This window comes from Anser brachyrhynchus, assembly GCF_964034855.1.
Source record: "Anser brachyrhynchus genome assembly, chromosome: 2".
NCBI lineage: Eukaryota > Metazoa > Chordata > Aves > Anseriformes > Anatidae > Anser > Anser brachyrhynchus.
Window position 1 is genome coordinate 125,346,632 of NC_137695.1, and position 19,092 is coordinate 125,365,723.

Here is a 19,092-nt window from a genome sequence, read left to right on the forward strand (position 1 = left end):
CTTCTCAAAGAAAAACAAAGCAAAACTTTAAAAATGCTGTCTTTCTAATGTACTTATAATGTTTCTATTACAGCGAAGATTGAAAAATAAAGAAATAATTCGATTAGATGAAGAGAGACAAAAAGAGGCAGAAAAAAGAAGAAAAGAAAAAGAAGAAAAGCAAGATGAACAACTTAGACTATATCTTGAGAAGGAAAAATTAGCAAAGATGGAAGAGGAAAAGAAGATGGTATGCTTCAGTTACTTTCTAAGATACAAATATTTTTTTCTAACTTTTAAAAATGACTGTTTTAAAGAGAGAGAATGATTTCTTAGACCTCTGCCAGAATTGCTCCCCTGTTAGTCTCCCCAGCTACAGTATACTTAGCACACGTGGAGAACAGCTGATTGAAAAACCAGACATACTACAGTGGCATGTTATCTTGCTGATCAGGTTTACATTAAAAATACAGTAAAACCATGTACATACGAGTCAGCTGCACTCTATATTTGATTTTTAAATCTGCTGTGAAGTTCTGTGGCCTGCTTTTTTTGAGGCCCAAACACAAATTAAAAAGTTACGTAATTTAGAGGACTGGAGGGGACTGTTCATCATCAACAATGATGCTCTTTGTGATTTATTTATTTTCCTTTGACCTGAATGATATACAAGTCCATCACAGAATTTTGACAGACAAAATCTGTGTAAAGTACAGAACTGTTTTTCTTCTATATTTCTACATAACATTTCTCTTAAATGGACAAATACAATGGAAGTGGCTAGAGGAAAAAAAGAAGTATAACTTAATCATAAATGAGTGAAAAAAATGCATCACAAAAAATTAGTATTTTTTTTTCTAGGGAGTAAATGAATTCACATGAAATAAGTTTTGCAATCATTTTATGAGGTTAAAAGTTGAAAGCAAATTAAATACAAAAATATTTCAACACATAAATAAATCATTTTCCTGTCAAAAGAAACATATTAACAAAATTCTTCCTGTCCATAATAGTTCTTTAGAATCTATAGGAATGTATTCTATCTTACTTTTCTCCTTGCAGTTCTCAAGGCAGCCATCTCCCATCATTCCTGCTCTTCAGAACAAATCAGGAAGAAAAGAAGAGAGGATTCCATCTGCTGAAAGCCATCTATCTTACTATACACAAGTATGATTTTTCTAGTCAACATATACTTATTTGTGTAACACAGTGAAGTGTATGAAATCCTACCAGGTTTTACCTGTTTGCCAGCTTGTTCACTGGAATGACTAGAGACAGTGTTTATTATTAGCCAGTCTCTTATAGCTGTGAAGTGTAATGTTCAATTTTATTCAAAACGTAAGAATTTTTTGGGGTGTCTTATTTTAATTTTTTTTTTTTTTGCATGCACGTTTTCTGTAGAGATGAGCACCTCATTTTTTGAGGAGATGCTGTGTTCAGCTTACCAAGGGTCTAACAGTCCTTGCTATCCAGCCAATGGAACTGATCATCTCACTCTGTGCTGGTGTGGCCTCACCTCAATTACTATGTACACTTTTGGATACTACGATATAAGAAGGACATAAAACTATAATAGAGCCTCCAAAGGAGGGCAGCAAAGATGGTGAAGGGTGTGGGAGGGCAGTTACTGAGGTCCCTTGGGTTGTTCAGCCCAGAGCAGAGCAGGGACTCAGAAAATAACTTAGCTCAGGCATGAAGTTTAATCTCGATTTCTAGCTGTGCACATAATTTTCTATTTCTGAAGATACAAAAATATAATAAATCCTAATACAATTCACCTTTCTTTTTTTGCATCATAAATGAGTTATTATAGTGGTCCCAAGACCACTCATTTCTTTCACTTTATTTAATCTTTCCTGAGACAATTTTGTTTTTAATTCTTCCTGTGAGGAGTAGAGTAGAATAAATAATTGTGTTATTTGAATGTCAGGCTACGCTTCTGACATTTTATTGAAAACTGTTTTTTAGTGAGTATATGTATGAACCGGGCTAAAAGTTTTTTTTAAATTATTTTGCCAGAAAATGATACAGTGCAATTTCAGAAAATGTTTTAAGTCTTATTATTTAAAACTATTGTTTTCCCAATATGTTACGAACGTTCTGGAAGAAGGTTGGTTTATTTGTATGTCTTTGCAGCACTTAGTATAGCTGTGTCCAGATCTCTGAGTAGTGTCTTGTAAGTATTATCATAATGACTTGATTTATACTTTTAAAGATCAGATTTAAAAAACAAAACAAAACAACAACAAAAACCCACAAAATAACCCTACGTATTAACAACCTGTAAGGTCACTATTCTTTCTTCCAGTAACTGTGGTAGTTAATATTAATTGGGCGTAACTACATTTTATTTCCTTATTTTATTTCTGTTATAGTTGTTTACTTTGACACATTAACATTTCATATTCATTATGATCACTAGGATCCTCCACAGCCAAGGGTTCCTTCTCCACCTGTCCCTGCTAGAAGAAACCAGTTGCGTGCACTTGGTAGGTATTGCCTTTATTGCAAGTTCACTTTCTGTTACAGTGGAATTGGTCTCAGTTACAAATCTAATTTCTTTCCCTCAAAGGAATTCTTAGGAAGTTTGAATTTTTATGTATGTACTTTCTCTGTGTTAGTTAGTATTATCAGTGTATTGCTATGGTATGTGTGAAGTATTTACACATATATATAATTTTATATATAAAATATTGGAATATATAAATTATATATATAATATATATATAAAATATTGGAATCTTTCAGTCAGGACTGTGGTGACTAGTTCTGTGACAGAAAGTTGCAAAATGGGAGAGTTTTGCATTGGCAGAGTAATTAATTAGACTAACAGTCTGTAGAGTATTTCATTCCTGATTCTTAAATTCTCCTTTCCTTCGTTTATCTGCCAAATTCCTCTTTGCTTTCACTGGTAGTTTTAAAATTCAGACATGCAGGGAGGATCTTCTTTGCTCTCTCTTGATATATTGGTTATATTGGCAAATAGTGGGTAGAAAGCAGTATTTTTTCTTTTGATACTGTTTTACAAGTATAAACTAAAACCCAGATAGAATATAACAGTATTTGTGTATTTGTCCTATAAGTGCAGTCAGTACTTGGGTCCACTGTGGGGAGAATATTGCTCTTGCACTGTACAGAAAGAAAAGGGGTTCTTGATACAACTCTTGGAAATTGAATGACAGACGATCTGTGATGAGAGAAATATGTAGAAATATGAGAGAAATATGATGAGAGGAAATATGAATTAACGCATGTGTTGGAGGATTTAAGCTAATAAAACTTGCTTTCCTGCTAGGTTCTGGATGTAGGCTAAAAGATGGTCACCAAGATTATTTAGTGTGTTACTTGGAAAACAAGGAATTTGTAGAACTTTTAACTTTTGGAGGAATGCTGTCCTGACTGCAAACAGACAGCTTAGACCCAAAGTAGGTTTAAAAAGTCAGAATGAACACACTAGAAGTAGGTGTTGAAGTCAGAACTTTTTAACAGTTAAGAGACTGCACTAGGCAGATCGATCTCTCTCTTTTAAGCTATCCAGTGGGAGTCAGGAAACAGAAATGGGTTTTATGGGCTGATACCACCTCAGCTCCTGTCTTCTGTCTCTAAGGACTGTACATTTGCTAATAGCAAAATAAGGCTATTTGCTGGCAGTACCCACTTGCCTCATAGCTTTTCCTGTTTGAAATACAGCAAAACATTTCTATTGAAGTTGGGATGCTTTTTCCTTTAGTGGTGATCTGGTCCTTCTGCTGTCTTAAAATACAAGCTCTGCCCTAATTTCTAGTTTACAAAATGCATGCGTTTATATAATCCTTGTTTTAATTAACAATTTATCAGCTTTTTTTCCGCCTCACATTTCTGAGGTAGGCGGAAGAGTGTCTCTAGCACTTTTTAAATTATTGGTGTTAAATTCCAGAGGAAAGAAAGAATGTGATAAATGAGTTATCAGAGATGAGGAAACAGCTTCGTAGTGAAGAGAGGCGGCTGCAGGAACAGTTGCTAAATGTGGCTAGTGATGATGATGTACCAATTACGCGGTAAGAATTTCATCGTAATTTTTAAAAGTTAGCTTTTGCACAGTAACTCAAAGCTACTGTATATTAGTAGCTAGTGTTAGTTGGCTAATATACATGAGTGAAATGAAAACATAAGGGCATACCTAAACTTGTATATAAAATTCTCTTCATTTTTCTAATGTATGTCGTTGGTTGTTTTTTTCAAGAATCTTTCTAAATTTTAGTGTAAGAGTGGCTGTACTGGTAACATTGGAAGTTATAATAGTCTTGGAGAATGCTCCAAAAACAGATGTCAAATGTAGGATTTCATTGAATTGCCTTTTTTCCTAGACCATGACTTGTATCTGGAGACTGCATTATCTGATGAATAGCATAGTGCTGTGGAAGTACTTATTTCCTTATAGAAAATCCTGCCTCTTTGATTTAAAACTTTTTGGTTTGCTTCCAAAATGTATTAGGTAATCATACCAATTAGTTGGAAAAGACTCATCAGATCAGCAGTCTTAGTTCCATTCCATAAAGTAAGAGGATTTTTTTTTTTGTTTCAAATAGATTATCCCTTCTTATAACGCAATATACAGTGTCATTATTTTCAAAATTATTTTCCTATTGCAATAGCTTTATTTAAGGAATTATAAATATACTGTATGAATAAAGGATGTAAGTAGTATTAATTTATGTTTTCATGGAATTCGTGAATATTACAGTTTTAAACTATATTTTGTTTTACGCATTTCTCAAGTGGGAAGAGAGAGAAGAATCCAAAAGACATATTTGAAATGGCCAGGCTTCGTCTGCAGGCTCCAGTAAGGCGACCTTCATCCAGGGATGCACAAGATCCCATCAATATACAGAACATCTGGGATTTTAATGAACTTAAATACAAAGGCAGGTAGATCTTCTTGTTGAGGAAGAAAGGTTGTGAAACATCTGTTATTATCTTCCATGCTACCCAGCATTTAAAGACAAAAGCAAAAACCGGCCACTTCACAGCTTCTGCCTGTACACAACACACTCTGTGGACAGCGTTTTGTATGTGTGTGTGTCTCTTTGTGTGGCCATTTCTTCAAGTGTCTGCAGTTTAACTGTTGATATATAGATACTGCACCATGAGATGGTGGCTGTGGCCGGTCACTGCACATCCACCTGACATTTAGTTGATGGGGCAACCTTTCAGAATTTTTTTTATTAGCATTTATAGGCACACAGTATGTGGTCTTCTAAAGAATACATGTAATTTTGATTTAGAAATGTTTTTTTCTTTTTCAAAATAATGGCAAACTTGTATTAAGTTTGGATTTATATAACACCTTGGAAGCTTTGTTAAATTGTTTATTATATGATTCAAGCCAGTCACGTAAAATTTATAGTTAGATTTTTAGAAACTCTCTAAATTTCTAATGCCTTCTAGATTTTGGGGGAAGAAAGTATTACTCTTTTTCTATAAGGGCCTCGTAACTAGATATCACGTCCTGAAATTAAACAAGAGCTCAAGCTTTTTCAAGTGAAGGTATGTTGACCTGCATCTCTTACATCTATCGTAAAGAGTGATATTATAGTGCTTTATAACACTCTGGGAAAGAGTACACCTATCCTTCATTAGTTCTGCTTCTGGAGTTGGGCTACTTCCCTGTCACGTACATGAGGTCCAAAAGAGATTTGGCATTGTGATATAGAATTATCAGTCAGGACATGCACCGAGCTTCCAGTCCTCGCTTCCTGGATACATTATGCGTTTGGTAGTGTGATGTTATTCAAAGTAGAGTGAATTTGATTTTTACTCCCCAACAAAATATGATTCTGTGTAACTTTGTTTCTACTCCGACAGAAAAAAATATTTTTGGTATTGTAGTAAAGTTATAAAATCATTGCTAGGGTGGCTCATCATATTGGTCATTGTCACCATTTAAAAAAAATGTTTCTTTTGGCTTTGTATCTGTATGTGCTTCTTCAAAGATGTTTTTCAGAAGTATTAGTTTAAATCAAAATTTAAATTTCCTATTTTGGTTCTAGATTCTGAAACACGCATAGGCTTGAGACACATGTACCCTGATCCTCCAAAAGATGATCAGACTCTAGAGATTCAACAGCAGGCACTGTTGAGGGAGCAGCAGAAGAAACTTGACAGAATGAGAATGAGGAGAGAAACAGGAGGTAAGGAATGAATGGACCGAGATAATTTCAATGATTTTGTTTATTGTTTTTGTATTTGGTAAGTGTTTAAAAAATGCCAGCTCTAGTTTTATTTCCTTGAGGTTCACTGTCAGCACTGCAATACAAAAGAGTAAAGCAGCAGAATGCTGAAATTCTGTCATAATGTAGAGCATAGAAGTATTGAATGACAAATTTTATTAGTGTGATTCTCTATTTCTCCTTGCTTCCCTGAAAGTAATTTAACTACCGTTTTGTGTTTACTTCAGAAAAATGCAAGAGAAAAGTAGGTTGGTAACTATTTCATAAGGAAAAACGTAGAGGAAAAAAATCTATGATTTGTGTTAAGTGTTAGCAGGTAAGTTGCTTACGGCATTTCTTCAGTTCTCACTGAAGAAGTAGATGGCTTTGAAACTGAATTGGTTAAATTGCAGCCACTGTGTTCTGCTTTGTCTCTTTTTTCTGCTTTTTGTAATGTATTAGATTTCTCTTATTTTCAGTCATGATTTCACTGTTTCATAGTTTCAGAAATCTGTATCCTTAAATAGGTTTTGCTTTAGAAACCACGCGTAAGATGTCATAACGGGCTTGAGGTTCTGAAATTAAATGTTCATTGTCTTGCTTGACAGAAATCATCCTATTATAGTAAAATTTTAACAGCCTAGCGTAGTAAAATATTTTTGTTGTGTGTGACAACAGTAGTGACAAATAAATGTAATGGCCTGTTCTTGCGTGCTTTGCTTAACTCCAAATGCAGTGTTCATTCAGATATCTTTTACAGTCACGGAAGAGTAGTATCCCAAGTTATTTTAGATATTCTTTAAAAATAGCATGAGAGTTGCTTCAGCCTTTTCAAAAGTTGTAGTTGCAACTATACAAATGACACTCAAAACCGAGTTAAGATACAAATTTCTCAGAAAAGGTTCGTCTGTGCATTTCACACTGGCCCTACTAAATTTCTGAAAATGAAATAAGTTCATTTCTGCGGTGAGTTAGCCTTGTTTAGCAGCTAACTCCCACGCAGCTGCTTTCCTGCTAGCTTTCTGCCTCACCCTCACCTCCTTGGCAGGATGGGGTGAGGGGGAAAGTAGGGAAAACAGAAAGGAGAAGGCTTGGTAGTTGCATGAGAGAACAGGGAGATGGCCAACTGGTTATTGTTACAGGCCAAACAGGTCTGTCTTGGGGAAAATTAACATAATTTATTGTCAATTCAAATAAATATTTAATTACTGAGGTGGGGCAGCAGGAAGCAAACGATAAACATTAAAAAGCTTTATGGAATACGTAAAATTGTGAAGTGTAAATATGGAAAATATTTAGGAAAGTTGAATGCCTCTTACTATTGGTCATGCTTTGAGGCTTGATGGTGTTGTTACCAGTTAATATACCCATAGGTGAGAGAGGTTAACAAAATAGACACCAAGATGTAGAAGGTGAGAGTTACTTGAAGGGTGTTTTATTTGGTACCCTGGTAAGCACTGCAAGTTTTCCTGTTTCTTGAACAGACGTTTTGGTGTTCAAGTGATGTGTGTAATATTGCTTAGGTATAATAGAACATCACAGTCTCAAATAAGCCCATCTGTAACAACATCTGAGCTGATTACAAGTTCTTTGGTATCACATAACGTCTAAATTGTGTGTATAGGGTTGTCTTCAGTGTTGCACTTTCTAGGATTGACTGAAACAATGAAAAAGAATTTGCTAGCTTCAGCTGAGAACTGTTCTTGATTTTTTTTATTTTTTCTCCATTCAAGTATTTTTTAATAGGCCAGTCTGAGAAGGCTTCAATCTAATGTTGTCTGGAGAGGAACCTCCACCAGCTAGAAAGCAAATCTGCCTTTCTTTCATTAATTTTAAGGATGAACAGTCATTTTAGACATAAGCTAATGCTAAATGGATAATGCAAGCTTGAATGGTTACAACCTAAACAGGCATTTCCTGCGACAATTTAGATCAGTTACCCAAGCAGCTGATTTTTAAAACGACTTCCCACTGATGCTTATGGAGGATCTTTGAGCAGCCTTTCCTCTCTCTCAATCTCTCTTACTGCTTTACAACATCATTTAACTTTATAGCCTGTCACTGTGTACTGAGCAAGGTAATTAATTAGTTGCCATGTTATCTCTGTATTTCCAGTTCATTTTCCTCAGAGACAAGTTCCTCATCTTCCCCTCACTGAAAATAGATGAGCGGTTTTATTGTCTGATTGGAGGCAGAAAGGAAGATGAATTAAAGCAATATGTGTTTTTGTACCGTGGGTGAGATGCCATGTAATAGGCTTTAGTGGCAAAGGCTTGCCTGTTTTCCCACACTGTATGGAAATGTTCTTTACCTTACATGCTTTATATATTATCTTTTTTTTTTTCCTCTTTACATAAAAGAAATATTTGGACTGTTAGTGGAACATGAAAAATTAGTAGTTTTTTATGTCCAAAATCTTTTTAAATGCTTGCTATGCCTCTATAAACAAGGCAGTCTTTTTCAGTCTTCTGGATGACTATTTTTTGGGGGGGACAGGAGAAGAGGCACAGGAGGAGGTTTGACGTAGTTGTGCTGAAGCTCTGGGCTCTGCTTGACTGGAGTGCCTTACCGGCAGTGGGCTGTTGGTCAGTCCGGGAGGAGCGAGAGCCAGCGTGCTGGGGTTTGTGATGCTAGGCAGAGGGTCAGGTGCACACCAGGTAAGTTTGCTAGGCACAGTTGCAAGAAATAGGAAGCGCATTATTAAATATTTTGTTTGAAGATTTTAACTGAAATTTCTCCTGGTGCCTGGGCTAGTGTGTTGGTTTGATGGCTTAAGCCACGCTACCATCTCACAAATAGAGGTTTTTCTTATTATTCAGACAACACACGGACTTGAACTATCTATAACAATTGTTTACAGCATTGTTGTAAACACAGCACTGAACTAGTTCTTACTGTTGCATTATAGAGAACTTTTTTCAGAAATCAGTACACTTTGGTGGGATTTTAGCACGTAACAAAGCATGATTCTGTCTTCTAAAAGAATTGATTTTCAATAGTAACAAAAATAGTTATACTTCCTTCTGCCGGAAAATTTGTTTAAAGTCAACAAATCAGGTTTTGAGCAATGTGAGGAGTGGCTGATTTTGTTAGCTGCGAGCCACATTGTTCTGGTGTGAGAAGTGTGCTTGCTGTTTGGGAGAGACCGACAAATCCAGCCCTAACAAGGGCAGGCACGTGCCCAGCATTCTCAGAAATAATATACTACTGAATTCTGTTTGATTTTTCTGATGATACTTAAATTGACATAAGGAAACTGCCATGAACAAACACTGCATTGAAATGTTTTTAAATGATTCATCAAAATGGATATAATTTTAAAGAAAGCTGTAGTAGTGCATATTGTTTGTGTCTTTTTTGGAAATATTACAAGTTTTATCAGCATATTATGTTTTGGTATTAACTGTTTTTCTGCCAATATTGCAATTTTGTCCCCTGTCCATATGGTTCTTGACGAAGATGATTCTGCTTCTGGGTGTAACCTACAAACCATGGGACTGGTAAGAATAAAACAGCTTTGTTTTTTTTTTAATCATATTACTTTGCTTTTTTCAAGTGTGAGCCATAATTGTTAAATTCTGTGGCTTATGCAGAATTTGGAGGAAAGAATTACAGGCAAGTAACAAGACGACAAGCTTATTTACTTCTCTTCCTTGCTAATACAATGATTAACAGCTTCTTTAAATTTGATGTACAAGTTGTTTATCTTTGTATACAGAGATAGCTTGATACTCTAACTTTTTATTTAATATTCATCAGTACTCGCTTTGTATTCATGTGATCTTAGATTGCTGCTGGGGGCGTGAATTAGTAGCAAAAGCCAAGCCAGTAGCAGTTGCTGTGAATTTGGATGACTCAAGTGATTCACACAGCAGTAAATAATTAGACCCGGTGTCTCAGATTAGATGTTTATTTTCTGATGTAGTGAGAAGAGCACAATAAAGTGCTATCAGTTTGGAATTTTTCACTAACCCAACTACAGAAGAGCAGAGTTCAGTGGTGTCTCGTGAGATTGTGGGACTGGACAAGATAAAAGACTGTGCAAGAGCCAAGCCATTAGCCTCAAGGATAATACTGTAACCATATACAGAAGTGAAACATTATTTAAATAAAACAAAACCCAAACCTTAATGCATTTTTAAGCTGTAAATTATTACCTGAAATTCTCCTTCAGAGCAATGATTTACCGTAACAATTTTCTCTTGTTCCATTTCCTCTGATAGTTTCCATTACTTTGATTTTGGTGTGATTTTCAACATAAATTTTCCTAGTAGAATTTCTGTAACAAATGGTTGCAACTATGCAATGAGCTGCAGGCCGTGCTCTTAAGTGCTTGTTATTACTATGAAGATATCAGCTATTTTAATGCCAGAGATTGTATGTGGTGGGATTAGTGAAACATAAGGAATCTTTCTGCGTTTTATCAGAAGTTTGTACAAACCTTAGAAGCTGTCTTTAGGTTTGCACCTAGCGTCGACTTCTCTGAAACACAAGCAGAGTGACTAGGATGCATTTATTGGTGGGCACGTGGGTTACACAAATCACCACAACAGCGGCCATGTGTAGACGATTTCAGCAACTGATGTTGCTACAGAAAGTCAAAAAACTAATGCTTACAGAGAACTTAACTATATTTTTAAAATGTATTGTTTTATAGCTATAAGGTAAAGCCTTTATAGCCTACAGAGCACTGCATAGCTGCTATTTATTTTGCAGAACTTCAGCAAATGTTAAATTTCTATTATTTATCATTAGGCCTCCAAATGATACGGTGACGTCTGATTTGGCATGTTTTCTGTTTCCCTTTTGTAGTTCAGAAATGACTCTGACGAGTTCTTGAAAAATTCCCTGTTGGAATCCGACAGCGCTTTTATTGGTGAGTTTATAGCTCTCTCTAACCGTAGGATGATGCATGTACAAACACGCCATTTAATATAATGATGTTTCTCTACAATGGTTATTGCTGCTTTAAAAGTTGCAGTGGGTACAGCAATTGTGATTTTTAGTGTTAGAAAATTACAACTCCACATAAAAATGTAGATCTTTATGGGGTTGTACTGCAATAAATTTGTGTAGATCACGCCTAAAATTAATGGTGCTGCTAAGTAGCCTCGCACTACTTCACATCTTTTCATGAGAAAGCATCTTCCTTTATAGTGCTCTGATTGGGATGTTAGCCTTGTTGAGGAACTTTATCTGTTCTGATTTTGTGGGATGTTTTTTGTGGGGTTTTCTGGGTTTTGTTTTTTAAGTAAAAATCAGAAATGAAACAAAAAACCAGTCAGCTCAGGTCTCTAAGTGCTATTTTTCCATTAATAGGTATTACAGTGCCTTGAAATTCTCTTCTGTCTTCTATGGGAAATAATCTTACAAGGTTTTTTATTCTTTGCTGTTGGGGAGATGCAGTGGGTTCCTGCAAAAGCTTTTTAATGAAACTAGATAAGTTTCCATATACTGATGATTATAATCTCTGGATTTGCTTAAGAGCAGGATTTTTCATTTGAAATGTATTTCATGCAGGTGCTGGAGTGCACAATAGAATCTGGCATTAGGAAGGGCCCAGGCTTTCAGACTTTTTCAATGCATTCTGTACTCTCTTTAGCCTGCATTAGACTCTTCAGACTGGGAAATACTAGTTGTTATCTACTGCCCGAACGATGAAAAGGTGTTTAGTGTCCCTTGATACGAGGGTCTGGAATCTGGCGAAATATCCTGTGTCTAACAGTAGCCAGAAGAGGTGCCTGGGGAAGAATATGAAGAGGTCAGGCATGTGGCAGCATTGCAAAGGACTTCAGCTTCCAGTGACTCGTAGCTCAGGGGCTTCCTGAGTCAAATGTGTTTGTAGTTGGTAAGTCACGGTAAGCTGGGTCTTCAGCAGGTTGTCTGCCGTGAATTGGGATCAGCATTTCCGAATCCCTGTGGCTGTTTAACCTCAGCACTATGGTGTGGATGAACTTCCACATCTTTCACTGTGTCTCGCGTGAAGTATCTCCTTTCATCCGCTTTGAAGCTGCCACCTGTGCAACGTGGTGCTCCTTGTTCTTTTATTAGCCGCTTTCACAAAGGTTCATGGATTTTTATAGTCCTCATTCTTATCCCCTTCTCCTCCCTCTCCAGTCGATTTCTGCAACTTAGTGAGGTGACGGAGTTAATGTAGGATACTAGTCACACCTTTTTTTTCCCATAAATCTTTTATTGGTGTTAAAAACCATGTTCTGTGGACACTGACAGAAACTTTTTACTCTTTGTGCTATTTGGGTTTTATGAATAGCTGCTGGAAATTTGAATATGAATCTGGTGACTTCCATCCCTGAAATGAAGATAAAAAACTGTCATTATCTGTGGGCTACCTGCTCTGTGGATTGCGGTGCTAACGTTGTCTGGGGGCCCTTTGTGAAGCAATTTTACATGTGGTGGATTTTAATAATGCTTTTCGTTTCCTAGGAAAAGCAATAACACTTTTTTTTTTTTTTTTTTAACATGAGATTAAAATTTAACTCAATTTGGTAATAGATAACAGCATTGCAAATGAATTTGTCTTTCCTACAGTCAGAAATCTCAATCAGGAATAAAGAGGTTTATCATTTTTTTTGCATTTTTTTTGTCGCTTGAAACCCTACAATTCGTTAGTGTTAATGCAGTGATTTGAAAGCATGGCTGCACAGCAGAAGGAAAGATGCTTAAAGGACCTAGTAGCATCTTACACTGACAAAGCACTAGGGGGAAAAAAATAAATACTTCTGTAGCTCGTAGTTTGTTTCCATTGCGATAAATTCACATACTTAAACTGTGGTACTCTAATAGCACTGTCATGTTATCGTGTAACTCAGATTCTGATAAATGCATTGTTAGCCACATACCCTTCAAAATTATGCTTTGTGCTCTACCTCCGGTGAAACTGGGGGGAGGCAGAAGAGGAGAAGGGACTAAAATCTTTATTTCTAGGAGAAAAAAAAGGTAATATGAACTTTTTTTTTAAATTACCTGTTTTTGTGTCTATGAACTTCCTTGTTATTAGTAGAGATCAAATCTGTTTTTCAAAACATAAGTATTGCGGTTTTTAACCATAAAATGTTAATTTCTAAATTTAAGTTGAAGGTTGTTGAAACTCGTGAATAATGAAATATATTTCATAAAAATTTTATTTTGAAATTGCTAGCCAATGAAAACAAACATTATTTCCATGGTTTTTAATGTCACAACGTCCATTAAAAAATAATAAGACGAATACTGCAGAACTGTTCTTTAGTGTGTGTGCATCTGTATGTACATACATATTCAGCTTTTTTTTGTTAACTTACTGTGTCATACTAGACTAAGAGCCTTCCCAAAACATCGTTTCATTGTCACGCAGAGTAATTGGTGGCAGTGGGTTCTGTATTGTCATTGTCATGCAGGATCCTTCCTTCTTTGGGGAGGCTGTGTTTACTGCGGTACAACAGGGACTGAGCTAGAACACGGATCCTGCTGACTGCGCCCAGCCAGCAGCAGAGCCACAAACCAGCGCTCAAGCAGCAGCTACTGGTGCAGGAGAAAAAAATACCGTTTCGAGCAGTTTGCATTTGAATTAGTTTCCAGAATTAGTAAAGGGAGGGGAAATCAACAAGATAGTGTGAAAGAGGCACATCACCTTTGGCTTCGTTTATATCATAAATATGGATTTAACCCCCCCACACCACCGCTGTAATGTGAGATGTGATCAAAAATTTAGGATTTTTTTTTGTATGAACAGATTCTAACACACTATTACATGAAAAAGCCAGGATATGACTAAGTTGTGATTAAAGAACTGATTACATTATCATAAATTCCATGCAACTTACTTACATACATAATTTAGTACACTTGTAAAGCAAATGTATTACTGAAACGCTTTGCTGGTTTCATTCCACCCAAACATTCTTGCCATCTGATTATATCTTTCTCTGCTGTCAATTCGCCTCATGTTCCCTCTTGTACTCACTTGAGCACTCATTGTTTCCATGAAAGGTCTAGGTATAAACAAGATATGGTGAAGTGAGGCGCTGGATTTGTGAAATGCCTGGTCTCTACGGAAGCTATTCCTTGCCTTTGCTTGAAGTTCATCCCTTGCTGCTGTTGTGATACCTTGGTCTTTTTTGTGCCTCTGGGTAGCACTGGTGCCATGCAAGAAGTCCTTGTTAAATATGTTCCTCTGATACCTGTGGTTAGGCCAAGCACAATATACTGACCTGTTTCAAAGCATAAACGGGTTTGAACACCGTGTAGAATTTTGATCTCTTTGAAAATGATTTCACCTGTCTTTTTGCAGGTGCTAATGGAGAAACATTTCCAGCCTTAGGAGAAGTTAATTTATCATCACAGCCTCCACCTTCTGCGAGGGAGAGGAGACGACTAAAGAAGAAAGCACTGGAGCGCACTGTAAGTATGATGACCAGATGGACTTAAATATGAAGGTAGAGCACAAATCTAACCTTGTCAGACAGCTCCTGTGGTTCCTTAGTGGCTGAATGATATGGGTTCAGAGGGTGTACATGTATAGCTAGCTGCCCTTTAAAAAAGTGCATTATTGTGGTTTAACCTGGCAGGTAGATGAGCACCACACAGCCATTGACTTCCCCCCCCGGGTGGGATGGAGGAGAGAATCGTAAAAGGTGAGAGTGTGAGAACTCGTGGGTTGCTGTAAGGACAGTTTAATAAGAAAAAAGGAAAAAGAAAAGAGTAAACAAAACAAGTGATGCCCAATGCGATTGCTTGCCGCTGGCCAAACGATGCTGGTCCCCGAGCAACGGGCAGCCCCCTGCCAACTGCCCCCAGCTGCCTCCAGCTTTATCATGCCCATACTCTGTCGGATGGTGTGGGACATCCCTTTGGTCACTGGGCCAGCTGTCCTGGCTCTGCCCCTCCTGGCTCCTGGGGCATCCCCAGCCTCCTCCCTGGCAGGGCAGCGTGAGAAGAAGAATCCTTGACTCAGTGCAAACACTGCTTGGCAACAACTAAAGCATCGGTGTGTTATCAACGCTATTTTCCTCCTAAATTTAAAACACAGCACCATGCCAGCTAATAATATGGAGAAAATTAACCCTATCCCGGCCAAAAGCAGCTTTACTGAAGGATTTGTGCATGTTTGTGTTTTCTGCAGGAAGATGTTCCACGAGACCAGACCCCACTGCTGCAGCCTGACAACTTTTCTTTGCACTCCAACTTCAGCCTTGATGTTGATCAGATGAAAGGCAAAAATGAGGAACGATTGCGCAGACTGACTGAACTCCAGCAGAAGTCTGCTCACTTAGGTATGCTCTGTGCATTAAAGCCGATGTGGTAAATACTAATATTAAGTAATTACATTAGTTAGAGGATCAAATATTAACGTACTGCCTGTAGTTAACAGAGAGCAACTGGCTCAAAAAGGAATTATTTATAGAGTGCTTTAACTGTTGCAAGAGGTTGCCCAGAAAATTTCAAGAGAGTATTTTAGAGTAAACTTAGAAGAGTAACTCCTTTCTGATCAGCCTGGAGAGGACTGTGGTACAGGCAGGACTTGTACCTGTCCTGCATATACCGCACCTCATGTGGCAGTGTGTCCCTGCTACCAGGAGGATTTCCATATCCACCTGCAGAGCTGAAATGCTACTGGAAAGAAATCAGACTTCTGACTGATGTTGACCCAGCTGATGCATTTTGTGCTAATGAATTCTTGCATATGAGACTGAAATCTCTCTTTTTTTTTTTCCTCAGTAGGGCAGTTGCTATGCTGTCTAGGTAATTACAGTATCGGTATCCTTTTTCTAAACTTAATGAGAGTGTAGATGCTGGCAGTTTTTTCTGATTCTGTTGCTATGGATACTCTTGCAACCAGTTCATTTTTTTGTTTATTATAACCATTTTGCTGTGATTTTTCAGTCCTTAAAAAAAAACAAACAACCCAAACCACCATTCATATTCATTGCTTTTGTATTCTAAACAAATGTATTACCCAAATGCCTCACTAATTTTAGTCCATCCAAACATTTTTGCCCTGTGAACTTCTTTTGCTTCTCTGCCTTCATTCTCTATCACCTCTTCTTCATAGTTGTTCTTACTTCCAGCTGCTGGAAAATTTAAGTAATTACTTTATCTTAGGTTCCCACTGCAGACTAACTTAACCCTTTGTCTTCTTGGCCGCTTCTGGCCAAGCATCAGTCCCCAAAACCTGAGACAAGTTTAAAGGTGCAGTGGTTATGGCATAACTGTTTTGGGAAACACCAACAACTGTAACAGTCTCCCTGGCATCATCCATTTTTCACAGACGGGCGGTCTGTGTCGTACAGCGGTGTCCCCTCTAGAACTGGCCAACAGTGTGTGCTGCCTTGCTGTGCGAGGCCATAGCGACTCCGCGCCCTACAGCAACGCCTATTTCAGTCCTTAGCGCATGGAGGTGGAAGCCTCTTTCCCTTAGAGTTTTCAGCAGTATGCTGGCAGGGTTGCTAGGTCTTCATTTCAGGCTTAATAGTGGCTTCTTGGCAGTATCTGCAGTGTGTGTTACATCAGCTCACAGCATCACTCTAAAGTGGTAATGAACCCAAGTTCAAAGGGCAAGGGTCTTGTCTTTTCCTTTTTTTTTTTTTTCTGTAGCTGGCAGATAGCTTACCACGTATGCCTTTTAGAATGGCATTGCCTTAAGATTATTAGCTGTGCTGGAATGCGATGTGTAGATTTATTTGCATTTATGCTGTTTACCAGTGTTAAAGTATTTTTTCTTGGGCTTAAAGAGGCTGTCTCTACAAGAGTGGCCGTAAGGCTGTAATGTAATGGCTTTATATTTATATATGCGCTGGCAGATTTGGCTCCTCTCTGCAATAGGAGGCTTTAGGAAAGCAAGAAGTCGTCTACCAGGTGCACTCAGGTTCCCTGTACCGGCCCTGTGTCACTCTGACAGGGGTAGGAGTGGTTGGCATTAGACACGGAAGGCCTGCAGGATGCACCGACTGTGCTGGGCCCAGGTCCCCAGAAGATCAGAAATGCGTGTTAAGTAGAAACAAACGTAACTTGAAGGCATTATTCCTCATGCCTTTATTCCGGATGACTAAGCACGTTCAGTGTGACAGTAATGTTGTGACTAGCTGTGTGAAGCTTGTTCTCCTTCAACATACGCTCGTTGCTTTCCTCCCTCAGGTGACAACGTTTCCTTAGGAGAAGCGGACGACCTGTTGAAGCGCACGCCCTCCAAAGACGGCCAGCGGCCCGGTTCTGATGACTCCATTGCGACAGAGCCCTGGCTGCGACCTGGCACGTCGGAAACGCTCAGGAGGTTCATGGCTGAGCAGCCGAGCCCAGCAAAGCTTTCCCCCGAGAACACGTTACTGCTCAGCTGGCAAGGCCTCTCAACGGCGCATGGCTGAACACAACCCGTGTCGGAACCAGCTGTGCCTTTCCACGGAGAACGGCCTGTCCCGGCCCGTCACTACTGCACTTTTACGGTCTCTCGTAGGGGTAGTTCTGTTTTACGTAAATAGTGTGGAGCTCTGTGCGTAATTTAAATGGTAGCAATAATGAAGAAACAGAAGCTGCAGCGTAATGGAGACTCTCAGAGCAGGGATGTTTTACACATCGTATCACAGTGGAATTGGAGTTATAGTCCAGTGGTTTTTGCACTTTTTATTCAAGTTAGTTTCAGCCTCAGAGATGATTTACCAGAAAAAACAGTGTGTGTGTGAATTTGATATTAAATCAAAGTTATTTTTTAGCTTTGTTTATAGCTGAACTCAAAAACTGTTTGGAAAGAGGAACCCAACAGCAGGGGTATAGTTTAAGCTTTTACCAAAAGAGTAAATAACTTGGGAGGAGGGCACTTGCTTTTCGTAGTGGTGAGTTCTAGCCCTGCTCAAAAGGTCAGCAACAGTTTTATGGAGGAAAAAAAGTCTAGTAACATTGTATCTTATGTTTCTAACTCATTCTGTGCTGGAAATGCAGATAGTGTTGCATATATTTAATTTATGTTTCTGATTTAAGAGTTAATAAATTATTTTGTTACTAAAAAACGTGAAAGACAACTTTAATTTTCATTTATCACTTGCTTCAGCTTACTGTTACTAACGAACAGACTGGAAGGGTAAGGCCATCTTCAAAGCAGCAGGAAAACCACATGGAAACATTGCCAAATAAAAGCACTGATATAAGCAAGGCAGCTGGGTTCTAAGAACTCCATAAACTGAGAATAAAGGTAAGGATGTGCCTGCTCTCATGGTTAGAAATTCCTGGCCAGAGGCTGAAGTTCTGACCAGCTGAAGAAAGAAAAAACACTTTGTAAAAATGAAATTTTTATTAAAAATGCCTTCTTCAAGCCTCTGTCCACGTGCTGAAAGGCCACGGCCGTCCTGTGATGAAGGCAGCTAAGAGATGCTTGCTTAAGGTCATGGTGCCAAGCTTCTTTGGGCGTTTAGCATGTTCCTTCCCAGCAAGAAGTGCCTCGTCAGTCTTACTGTCACTCATCAGCCAAAATGCTCGTCATGTCCATCAGTTGGGTATGACAGCAGTAGCTAGAAACACACTCGTCTTAGCCTAATGGGAGACCTAGTCCAGAGCATATACTATGTACCTCTGGGCTGCTTGATTCTGAATTTCCCAGAAAGGTAAGAATCCCAAAATAATTTTAAGCAAAAAGCAAACTTTTTACAATAATCAGAGCCCCTCATGCTGAAGCCCACCTTATGTGTCTCATAGGTCAAATATGTCACATGCCAGCCTTCCCTGAGTTCTGATGCCTGCTAACACTTCGGGTGCACTGCCAGTTGGGGTGAACCAGTCACTGTGTTACCTCTTGGTCCTTCAGAAAGGCTCCTCCCCAGCTTTCCTTCACCTTTTTCTGTGTGTCAGAAGTTCAGTTACTCTTGCTTGTCATGATTTGAGAAAGAAAAAGGTAGGAAAGTCTCATCTGCAACATAAATGCTGCTACAACCCCCCCCTC

The 19,092-nt window shown here is 38.3% G+C and overlaps 1 protein-coding gene across 3 annotated transcripts in view; it reads left to right on the forward strand.

The window, feature by feature from the left end:
- Positions 1 to 18,166, forward strand: part of CSPP1 (centrosome and spindle pole associated protein 1) — a 60,361-nt gene extending 42,195 nt beyond the window's left edge. For all 3 annotated transcript variants that reach the window (XM_080582416.1, XM_080582418.1, XM_080582417.1), the window contains 11 exons: positions 74 to 229; positions 1,042 to 1,146; positions 2,402 to 2,468; positions 3,896 to 4,016; positions 4,738 to 4,883; positions 6,009 to 6,148; positions 9,623 to 9,667; positions 10,980 to 11,043; positions 14,458 to 14,567; positions 15,289 to 15,439; positions 17,301 to 18,166. In XM_080582416.1, the coding sequence (XP_080438542.1) occupies positions 74 to 229; positions 1,042 to 1,146; positions 2,402 to 2,468; positions 3,896 to 4,016; positions 4,738 to 4,883; positions 6,009 to 6,148; positions 9,623 to 9,667; positions 10,980 to 11,043; positions 14,458 to 14,567; positions 15,289 to 15,439; positions 17,301 to 17,527 (1,332 nt within the window). In that variant the 3' untranslated portion in view covers positions 17,528 to 18,166. The remainder of the gene's footprint in view (positions 1 to 73; positions 230 to 1,041; positions 1,147 to 2,401; positions 2,469 to 3,895; positions 4,017 to 4,737; positions 4,884 to 6,008; positions 6,149 to 9,622; positions 9,668 to 10,979; positions 11,044 to 14,457; positions 14,568 to 15,288; positions 15,440 to 17,300) is intronic.
- Positions 18,167 to 19,092: the final 926 nt, after the last annotated feature.